Source organism: Triticum aestivum, chromosome 7A, assembly GCF_018294505.1.
Source record: "Triticum aestivum cultivar Chinese Spring chromosome 7A, IWGSC CS RefSeq v2.1, whole genome shotgun sequence".
In the NCBI taxonomy this organism is placed as follows: domain Eukaryota; kingdom Viridiplantae; phylum Streptophyta; class Magnoliopsida; order Poales; family Poaceae; genus Triticum; species Triticum aestivum.
This window is the reverse complement of record NC_057812.1, coordinates 195,047,822-195,058,862: the sequence shown is the minus strand read 5'-3', so window position 1 is coordinate 195,058,862 and position 11,041 is coordinate 195,047,822. Positions and strand designations below refer to the sequence as shown.

Sequence of the window (11,041 nt, the reverse complement as noted above, 5' to 3'; positions counted from 1 at the left end):
TAGCGTCGGCCGATGGGCCGGCCCATCTCGGCTTGCTATGGCGACGTACGAATTTTTGTTACAGTTTTTGTATCGGACCGGCAGACTAAATTTTGTACCACCTCGAGTAGCCACAATTTAAAATATGAAACGACATCCAAGCGGGACGAAACCAAGAATATCACCTTGCTTTAATAGTAGATATATATAGGTATATAGATATAGATATAGATAGTTCGATCCTGATTCCACCCAACCTTCTCTCGTCCTGATTCACCCTAGCCAGGTTGCCAGCCAGGCAGGCCCCTCGCGCAGCCGGCCTCCCACTCGCCGCTCCTCAGGCCGCCGCACGGAGCTCGCCCCGCCCGGCCACCATTCCGCCACCACCGCCGCAGGAAAGCGAGGTCCTAGGTGCGCCCCTCCTTCCCCCCCTTCCCGCACTCCTTGGCTCTCGCTTCTCCCGGCTTTCGGGTTCCGCGGAGCCCTCCCTTGCTGGTTTGGATCGGGAGCGTGCTTGTTGCCGCGTCTGTTGATTGGGCATGGGGAGGCTCGAGTCCCGGATATTGCGTGGGTGCTGGTTCGGTGCCGTCCCATTGCCTCGATGCGGTCGTCCGTTCCGTGATTTGGCCGTGATTGGTGGTGGTGGTACATGCTGTTGGGACGCGGATACGTCGTGGCCATGAGCTAGCTAGGGTTGGGGGCGCAGGGGAGCTAGCATGTGGCTGTAGCGCTAAGATGAATCTTTATTTCGAGATGGGGAAGGGGTGCTTCCATGGGAGATGCGGGGAAGATGACGAGACTGCCACTGCCTACGTTAGCTAGGATGTGGAAAGATTAGTGATGTTTAAGGGAATCAGGACGATGTGGTGAATAGCTGAATTTCTTGTCTAAGAATTGTTGCCTTTTGCAGTTGTCGGAAGAGTTGGGAATGGAGGGTGCGGCGACGGAGAACTCGACGGTGCCCAGGGTGGCTCCGGAGGCGGCTGACCATGCAGGTCAGCCCGTCGAGGGCTCGACGGTGCCCATGGTGGTGCCAGAGGCGTCTGTTGACGCAGAGCAGGATATCGAGCGCTCTTCAGTGCCCATGGTGGTGCCGGAGGCGGCTGTCCAAGCGGACCAGCATGTCGAGGGCTTGACAGCGCCTGTGGTGGTACCAGAGGCAGCTGTCAACGCAGACCAGCATGTCGAGGGCTCGACAGTTCCTATGGTGGTGCCAGAGGCAGCTGTCAATGCAGACCAGCGTGTTGAGGGCTCGACAGTGCCTATGGTGGTTCCAGAGGAGGCGGTCGACGCAGAACCGCGTGTTGGCGCCGTGGCAGCACCCATGGTGATGATTGAAGCAGATGTAGATGCAGATCAGCGTGCTGATGGCGTGGCAGCACCCATGGTGATGACTGAAGCAGCTGCTGACGCGGATCATCCTATCAAGGATGCGACCACCCAGGACAGGAAGCACGGGTAATCCATTCTAATTTGTGTGGCCGCTGTGGTTCTGTAGATCTAGCTTTAATTATTGTCCTTTTCCTTTTCACTAGAAGCTTTCAATGATTGTTAGGTAGTGAAGCTTATCTGTGCATGCATGGGTACTTGGGTAGAGACATAGAGTACAGAGGATAAAGATGCCCATGTTACCTGGACAATAATTGGTTATCACTGAGGGATGTGTGATGCGTGGCTATTGCTGCATTGGTTGCTTGTATGAGTTTGAAGTGAGGCCAGGTAGATGCTTGTGCATACCAGCTAACCTGAATGCAAGTAAAGTTAAAGAATGGTGAAATAAGAATCCAACAACCATTGTGCTGACGCACATTTTTCCGTCCATTAAACACACAATCACTTCTTTTCTCTTGCAGACTCGCACTATCACATCACCCCATGGCTATGCATTTTCTTTGGGGTCATTCTCACTTTCTTTTCTGTATGGTTTGCATTCAAATGTTTATCCAACCCTGTATTTCCCTAGAATTTGTAATTTGTTTAGATCTATTACATCACTACATTGTGGTTGCTTTCATTTCCCATGCCATATCAATACTGTATTGGCGATGTTGTATATTCATTGTGATCACTGTCAACTTGTTGCTGAGTTGGTGATATGCTTGAATAGAACCAAGTTCGTAATTTCATATTGCTTCTGATTTCAACAAACATAGAAATTGCATTAAATGTTTATGAGTGCAGAGATGTGTACATCTTCTTTTCTTCGAGGAACCATCTATAGGCATTTTCTCTCACCTCACTCACACGGGAGGTGGGAGAGTGTTCACTTATATCAAGACAGATTGTATGTGTGAGTAAAATATGAGCACTCACCCATACAAGTATAGATGGTTCACACTAATGCATATTCAGTGCATTTCAAATATAGAAATAAAAATCTGTTTGGACACAAGATAACAGAACAAGCAAGTACACACCTTCCCCTTTCATGTTCTCACACTCGGTCTGCATCGGGTTAAGTTTATTTAACTATTCAGTGATATATTCGGCCTTCAAAATTCATGCTATGACTGTAAGATGGGATTTTTTTTCTTGCAACACATACATATACTCTTATCTTAAACTCATTGACTTAAAATTGCAGTAAGTAACATAGCTAGACATTTTGATATTTCAACTTGTTAATATTTAAATACACAATTTGCTGAATCCAGTTTTTTTATTTGGTTCTAAACATTCGAAAAATGTATTTCATTATAGGGATGATGACGGAGCTGTCAATGTTACTCCTGAGGAAATGAGAGCCATCATCGAAGTTATAGCTGAGACGGGGAAGTTCTGGTATAATACTGGATCCATTGCTCCCTAGATTCCAATCCCTGATGAATTTACATACTTTAAATCTTACTTAGAGGTTCTTGAATGTCGCAAGCAACTTCATGCTTCATATTTGTGTTCGAGGTCTGCAATTTGTAATTCAGTTTTCTTCCTCATGTGTTTTCTCTTTGGATAAAATGTGTTTCATTGGGTTAATAGCTATCATTTGAAAAGAAGTAACCCCCTTAGTGCTACTTTTAGTAGTTTTATTCTTCTAGGTGAACCAAACTTTAGGTTGATTTAGCTGTTCACGTGTTATTTTCAAGAGAGATGGTCAGGGGCATTTGGACAAAATTACTATAGTGGGATTACTTCTACTCTTGGCCTTGGGATTAACTTCCGTCTTACAGGCACGACTGGAGTTTTCTCAAGAGATTGTTGTCTCTCCAATTGATGCAGGTATGGGGAGGTATGCCATCAAAAAGTTTCACATTGTTTCTAGATCGTTGTATTGGCTATGTTCATCAGACTATAGTAGCTTTACTTATTTTCTGAACTGATTTCCATCATTTCACACATCAAGGTCTTGGGTGAATATTCTGAGGCTCAAATGGCAATCCAAGAGGACGGGCAGCAACAGAATTCCTTATTTAGAGAGACGCACTCAGAGCTGTTTAGCCAGCTCAATGATGGTACTGTTATGAATCTTCAGTTTTCTCAGTTTCTACCAAAGATAATTTGTCTCGAGTCTTAATTTGCTGCTGTTCCGATGTTAAAGTTTTAACAAAATTCTCTATATTATATGATACGTATATGTAATTCTCAAACCCTTATAATCTCATATGGTCCCAGACTCCTAGTGTCCTCTCACTAAGTTCAGCTTATTAAATTCAGTATGGTTCACAATCCAGGCGCAATTCATGTTGACCTTTAAGAATATGAACTGGACTCTTTTATGTCATTTCAGTCCAGGCACAAATATGAGAGAATTCCTTATTTGACCCTTTCTTAAAATTTGCTTCCCTTTTTGGCCCTCAAAAATATATTTTTCTCTTTTTGACACTTAAATTTTGTTTTGTTCCCTTCATGACACTTCTGTCAGTTTTGACCACCAACACCGTGAAGTGCAACATGAAAGGTCGTTTTTACCCCTGCTTTAGCTCATTGGTAAAAAGAATCTCCAACGCATCTTCTCTCTCGACTATGGTGTGGTAATTGTACGAGGCAAACGGCGGCGGCGCGAGGCTGAGAGAGTGATGGTGCGATATATCGGAGTGCAAGACCGATGCTGTTGCTGCGGATTGACGGCGGACGGCGGCCTGTGCAGCGCGGCGTCGGGCGGCCATGGAGCAAAGGTGGAGGAGGGTCATGGCGGGGCAGCGGCCTTGGGCCATACGGTATCGGCGTCGGGCGGCCATGCAGGGGCGACGGAGGAGGGCCACAGACCTGCAGCAGCCATAGACGGCCATGGTAGCGCAGCGGAGAAGGGTCGTGCGTTCTCGGCCTCGACGGCCATGGTGGCGCAGTGGCGGAGAAGGGTCTTCATGCTCGTCGTCGTGCATGTTTTTAGCATTAGGGCATGCAACGCGTGTGCTTCCGTGTGCGTGTGTGATGTGTGCTAGTCTGTGTGCTGCCGCGTGTCGTGAGTTTGTGATGTGTGCTTGTGTGTGTTGCAGCTCGCGCTGGGTGTGTGTGCTGCCGCTCGCGCAGGGTGCGTGTGCTAGCTACTGTTGTATTTTAGTTTGTGTGGGTGTGTGACGCGACAAGACGAGCTGCTCACCTGTGTATTCTGGGAGCCGAGTTCTTGACGTAGAGACATCAGGGAGCAGCGCCGAACGCGGACTCTGTCTTGGCGGCCGCTGGCCACGCCGAGGGATCCGAAGATGTGATATATGAACTCGAGCATGATTTGATTCATATCCGTTACGCGGTGGTAAAATTGTAGATTTTTTTTTTCATTTGCTCATGTAGTCAAGACAGAACATCTCACATTACCACTGCTTTTGACTTGTAAATAATTTTGGTCACATAATACACCAGGGGTAAAACGGTATTTTCACGTTAGACGTAACATTGTGAAGTGCCAAAACTGAAGGAAGTGTCATGAAGGGAACAAAATGAAAATTGAGTGTCAAAAAGGGAAAAATATATTTTTGAGGGCCAAAAGGGAAGCAAATTTTAAGAAAGGGCCAAATAAGGAATTCTCTCCACAAATATACTGCTGGACATCTACTTCTAAGAACATGAATAAGAGAGCATGTTTGGAAAATTTCAGTTATGTTACTGAAATTGTTGGCGTGTTGTTTCAGAAATCCCTGACATGTTTTTCTATCTTATATTTGGAATTATGTCGTGTGGTTAAAATAAGGGCAGCATTAGATGGGTTTTGAATTGCTTGTGGGTATGTCACTTTGCTAGAGTTCAATTGTATGTTTTTTCCACTGGACACCTAGACTCGGTTTGGTCTCAGTGTGATGTGTTTATTTTCAAAGCTGATGTGGACAAACTACTCTAGCTGTTCTTTGGCTAATCATATTTAGGTTAAAATAAATTCTTTGGCAGTTCTTTGGCCTACCCCAACTTGTTTGGGACTAATGGCTTTGTTGTTTGTTTTATTGTTTCAGATATAACTTTATTTTGTGTTAAAAAAAAATAGCTAGCCTTAGAAGTGGATCTCCAAAATGTCCTAGTGTGATTCTACTGAGATTTGCACACTCAAAACAACCATAATGGAGCCTTAGAAGTGGATCTCCACTTGAATTCATAGAAGACCTTGCAGATTTGTTGGTTCAACCTCAATATAGATGTTAAGAGGTGATATCTGATGTACTTCCTGTGGACCATGCCATATCTGTGATCATTTTGTTTGCACATTTCTGCAGCTCTCTTGAGGTTTGAAGAGGGTCCTCCGTTTACACTTCAAAGGCTTTGTGAGGTGATGTATTTTCCCTTTGAATCTGCTTCTAAAGTTTCTATTAGCGATCTGTAGTTACTCGCAGAAGGTTATACCTTCATTCTGTGTTGCATTGGTGTTGCTTCAAAACGAGTCTTACACTAGTTCCGTGTTGACAGATTTTGTTGGATCCAAAAGGAACATACACAAAATTGTCGAAGCTTGCTTTGGCCTTGGAGAAGGTTTGCTAACTGAACTTTCACCATCATTTTGTATCTAGTTCTTTGCTCTGTTACCCTGTGCTGTCTTGACTTGTCCATTTATTGAGCCGTTGCTTGAAATAGCAGCTAGTAGGTTAAATGCAGTTCTTTGTAAAATGAAATTGATCGTTTTTACCAATTTTAAGCTCTCTTATTTGCAGAACCTCCTAGTCACGTCTACCATAACTAAGTGTACTGAACCCTACCCTACTGCTCATGGGCCAAATTCAGAAGGACCAGTGATCACAGAAAACACAGGTTCTGTTGATGTAGAGCCTGAAAGGCCGGCAGAGCATCCTGCTGCAGTGCCCAATGGAACACAGTATGCAGGAGGTGATGGTGATGAAGAGATGGCTGACGCAGAAGCGGAGGGGCTGCCTGGTAGCCATGATGTCGAGATGCAGGAGGAGAAGCCTGATCAAATTCCAGATGTTAACCCTGACGCCAACTCAGTTACTGCAGTTGCTTGTGAAACAGTTAATGCCAGTGAAAAAGCTCCAGATTCACAAAGTTGAGCTCACTCACAGCGAAGGCCAGAAGACCTAGTGCAGCTCTCTTTAACAATCCAGCTATTGTGACATCTCTGTGCCTAGCTGATTATGCTATGTGGTTCTCCCATGAATCGCGCCCATAGACAATATGATTAGGGGGTCGTGCTTTATGCTTTAAAGTTGTAGTGAGCCGTCGAAGATGGAAATGGATATCTTGACCATGGTTGAGATGAATGAAATTCTCTGAGGAAAAATGTACTCAAAATGGCGATGGCACATTCTCCTTGGTTGTCACCTGAAAGTATGTGGACTTCTTCACTTCACTTCCAGGTGCCAAAAGTTATGATGTACCCAAGGTTAGTCAAATTGGATATTTGGCTATCCTTTTTTGCAATTTGTACTGTAGTGAACTTGTGCATCATTAGAAAGTGACATCTTTCCTGCCCCATTTTTACTGTGAAGCAATTAACCTGGGCTGCGTATTGACCTTCTAGTGTTTCTTAGCACATCCCACTGTCATCTGCGGTTGTTTATGAGTGCACGCCACCGTATTCGTGCTTTTCTGTCGATGCAAGCTTTGTGTATTAGTAATGTTTGTGCTGCTGTCTCATGTTGACAGTAGCGTTTGTGTTAAACTGACGATGTGACACTAACCAGGATTTTGTTGTCGTCCCATGATGACACAAGAAGCTCTTGGACTTGTGTCGATCTTGAATTGGTTCATATGCTGGGTGTCTCAAATCACGATAGATCACCAGCGTCTTAATTTCGAAGGTTGAATGGCGATGCATTTCTTTGATGCGTTTCAGTCACTGGATTAGTAAGAGAGTACGATTATAAGGTGTTCTACGATTTTTGCAAATGAAAACCACTTGTTCCATGGATTATTTTGTGTCGGAGTTCTATTGGCAACTCTTGTATTTTTTTTATTTGTTTTGCGAAATACTCTTGTTTTCTACAATGTCATATATTCACCATTCTTTCATCGGTAAATGATATTTATCCTAGCACCTTATGAGAATCATGTACTATGTAGGATAATTTAACCGTCTGCTGGTGCCTTGCGTGATCATTATCCTTGAAAGTAATACAAATATATTGCCCTGTCCAGATTGCTTGGATTTATATAATGGATTTCTTTTCATGTTATAAGTCAGTAGTAGAAACGCAGCAAACCATATTACGATTGGTTAATTATTAGACCCTCTTTCCCTTTGGTGTGCTGCGAGGTGCCATGAAGGATAGGGCACTCGGTACTCAACTCGATCGTTGAATGGTGGCATCGTACGTGTCGATGTATGTATGGTATTCCGGCAATGCTACATGATGTGCTTGAATGCCGTCGCTGTCAGCAAAACTATATCCTCTTTCTTGTCTGCTCTTATCAATCTCACGCAATGTGGCCAAAGTTCAGGAGCCTATGTGCTTAGAGCATCTCCACTCGTTGGCACCCCCAGGAGGCATTTCTTCCGCCGCTTGGGGGGCTGCCGGCGAAAATTTTAGCATGGGGGCGCAAAATTTTCCACTCGTTACATCCCCAGGAGCAGTGTTGAGGTTCAAGTAGGCAGCGGCATTTCGTCGAGCAGGTCACGGCCGACGTCGTGGCGGCCCTCGCGGTCGAGCACACGGGCGTTGGTGGAGAAGCTTGAGGAGACGGGAAGTCCGTGGAAGTGCTCGCGCCGCGCCGCCTTGCCGTGACGCCGCCCGACGAGCTCGCCTGCGGCGAGCGCCACGTACACCAGGGCCCTACTCGCGGCGCAATCCCGTCGTTTGGAGAGGAGGTGTAAGTGCATCTAGTGCCACCTCTAGTTGATTTTGAAGTATTGACGATAAACCTGGTTGAAGGACTAATGTGTTTGTGAGAATTGCAGGATAACACAGGTAGAAGTCCCTCATTGATTCAATTTACCTACCGGAGATGACCCCTAAAAATGTATGAAGACATTAAAGACAAAGGTGGTATGTGAATGTATTCACATTGAAGACTATGACAAGAGAAGACATTTTGTGAAGACTATGGAGCGCGAAGACTTAGTTGTTTCGTTGTTTCATTTTCTTCTTTGTTGAGTCATAGGAACCATCGTACTGTTAAGTGGGGTCCAAGTGAACCAGTCAGAATGACTGAAGTGATGCTTAACCAAAATCCTATGTCTTCGAGCGAAGACAATGAGAGCAAATCTTATCCAGAGCTGAATAAGTCAGCTTTGCTTGTAGCTCAAGTAAAGTTGCCGTGTGTGTTTGAAATCTGACCGTTGAAACACGTGTCAGTTCCTTAGTGACCCAGGGTCATTTCGGACAAATTAGGTCGGATTGCCTAGTGGCTATAAATAGCCCACCCCCTACACCATAAATTGGTTGGCTGCTCAGAGTTAGTGTACGGCTTTTGTCGTTTGAGAGCAACCCACCTCGAAGCCTTTGAGAGAGAATTCCTTGCGAGGACAAAGCCCTAAACACCCAGAGCCAAAGAGTGTTAGGCATCACTGAAGTCTTCCTGTCTGTGTGATCTGAAGACTTATTACACTTGAGGACTGTGAATCCTCCAGCCGGTTAGGCGTCGCGTTCTGAGCATCCAAGAGTCATTGTGGATCGCCGGTGAACGAAGTCTGTGAAGGTTTGGAAGTCTACCTTGAAGACTTACCAGAGTGATTGGGCGAGGACTGGGTGTCCTTAGCTCAAGGGGAATAAGGTGAAGACGCGGTCTTCTGAGTTGAATCTCAGCCTCCCTAACCAGACGTACAGTTGTCACAGCAACTGGAACTGGTCCAACAAATCATTGTCTTCAACGAGCCACTGGTTCTATCCTTCCCATCTCTTTATTTGCAGATTGGTCCTTGTGAAGTCATTGCCTGTTTGCATTATCTATTTGTCTTCACTGTGTGACTGCTTGTTCTGATTGGCTTCATACTATCTTCCATCCTGATCTATACTGCCTAGCTGCTATTAGTCTTTGTGCTTTCATTTCATTGAATACTTGACTATGGCTTGCTTAGTGTAGTCTACCTTCCGCTGCATGGTAATAGGTTTATTTCTATCGTTTGTCTTCGAAACTTCCATGTTTTGAAGACTTTCATAAAAATCGCCTATTCACCCCCCTCTAGTCGATCACTAGCACTTTCAATTGGTATCAGAGCAAGGTACTCCCTTGTTCTGTGTGATTCGGTTTAACCACCTGGAGTTTTAGCTATGTCGACTGCAGGGATAATCAAAGTCTCCGCTGCGTGCCCAGTCTTCGATGGAACTGAATATCCCTACTGGAAGAATAAGATGCGCATGCATCTGGAAGCCATTGATGTCGACCTCTGGTATGTCGTCAAGAATGGCGTCCCAAGGCTGGTGAAGGTGTCACCGCTGCTGATGTCAAGAAGTTCGTTCAACTGGATTCCACTGCCAAGAACATCATCTGTGGTCATCTGACCAAAGGACAGTATGGCCGTGTGAGTGCTCTGGAAACATCCAAGCTAGTCTGGGACTGGCTCTCCAAGGTCAACGAAGGCGTCTCAACCCAGAGAGATCAAAGAATCAGTGTCCTTCGCAACCTCTTCAACCGCTTCAAGAGAAACGACAATGAGAATGTTCAGCTCACGTTTGATCGACTCACTGACATCACAAATGAGCTTCAAGCCCTCGGCGCTACTGAGATCACCAAGCATGAAGTCGTCAAGACACTCCTGAGATCACTTGACAGCTCGTTTGACACCCTAGCCCTGATGATTCAAGAACGCCCTGACTTCAAGACACTCGATCCGTCTGACATACTTGAAAGGCTCAACACACATGAGTTTCAGCTTTCTGAGAAAAGAGACATCTACGGTCCCAACTATGGGCGAACTCGTGCTTTGAAGGCAAAAGTTGTTTCCTCATCTGAAGAAGAATCTGATTGCAGTTCTGATGATCCTGAAGACATTGGAAAGGAGCTTGCTATGCTTGTGAAGAAGTTCCAGAAATTCACCAAGAAGAAAGGCTTCAGAAAGTCCTCACGATCCAGCTCAAGGAATGATGAAGCTTCTGCTCATGACTACAAGAAGAGAACATGCCACAAGTGCAAGAAACCTGGCCACTACATCTCTGAGTGTCCGCAGTGGGACAATGAGAACAAGAAGAAGAAGAAGAGCAAGGAATATGATTCTGATGACAAGAAGAAGAAGAAATACTCAAAGTCTTCTTCCAAATCTTCATCAAAGTCTTCATCACACAAGAAGAGCTCATCTGGCAAGGCTCGTGCGTTTGCTGGCAAGGAAATGGATTCAGAGGAGGAGTCTGCTTCTGAGGAGGCGAAGGTGGAGTCTAAGGAGGATTCTGATTCTGGTGTTGCAAGTCTGGCTACAGCCTAAGTTGCCAAGTCCATCTTCAACATTGAAGACAATGACTTCATCACCGACGCCGATGCTAATGACCAGGACAACTCCGCTCCCACCTACTGCTTCATGGCACGCGGTGCCAAGGTAAACTCACGCACTACTCACTATCAAACATCCAGTGAAGATGACTCTAATTGTGGTTCCAAACCCAGCTACAAAACACTTGCTAAAATTGCAACTGAACAACATAAAGCTATGGAACATATTCAAAAACTGTTAGACAAAAGCGATAACCTGTTAGACGCTGAAATGACTCGATCTCAGTCCTTAATTGAAGACATAAAAAATCTTCATGTTAAGTAT

At 45.1% G+C, this 11,041-nt stretch overlaps 1 protein-coding gene across 1 annotated transcript; it reads left to right on the top strand.

Annotated features, from left to right (window-relative positions):
- The first annotated feature begins 212 nt into the window (after nt 1-212).
- Nucleotides 213-6,873, top strand: LOC123150437 (serine/threonine-protein phosphatase 4 regulatory subunit 2-A). The gene is made up of 8 exons (XM_044570291.1): nt 213-390; nt 890-1,437; nt 2,680-2,760; nt 3,147-3,195; nt 3,320-3,428; nt 5,619-5,671; nt 5,809-5,871; nt 6,051-6,873. The coding sequence occupies exons 2-8, from the start codon at nt 908-910 to the stop codon at nt 6,402-6,404; spliced, it is 1,239 nt and encodes a 412-aa protein (XP_044426226.1). The 5' UTR covers nt 213-390; nt 890-907; the 3' UTR covers nt 6,405-6,873.
- Nucleotides 6,874-11,041: the final 4,168 nt, after the last annotated feature.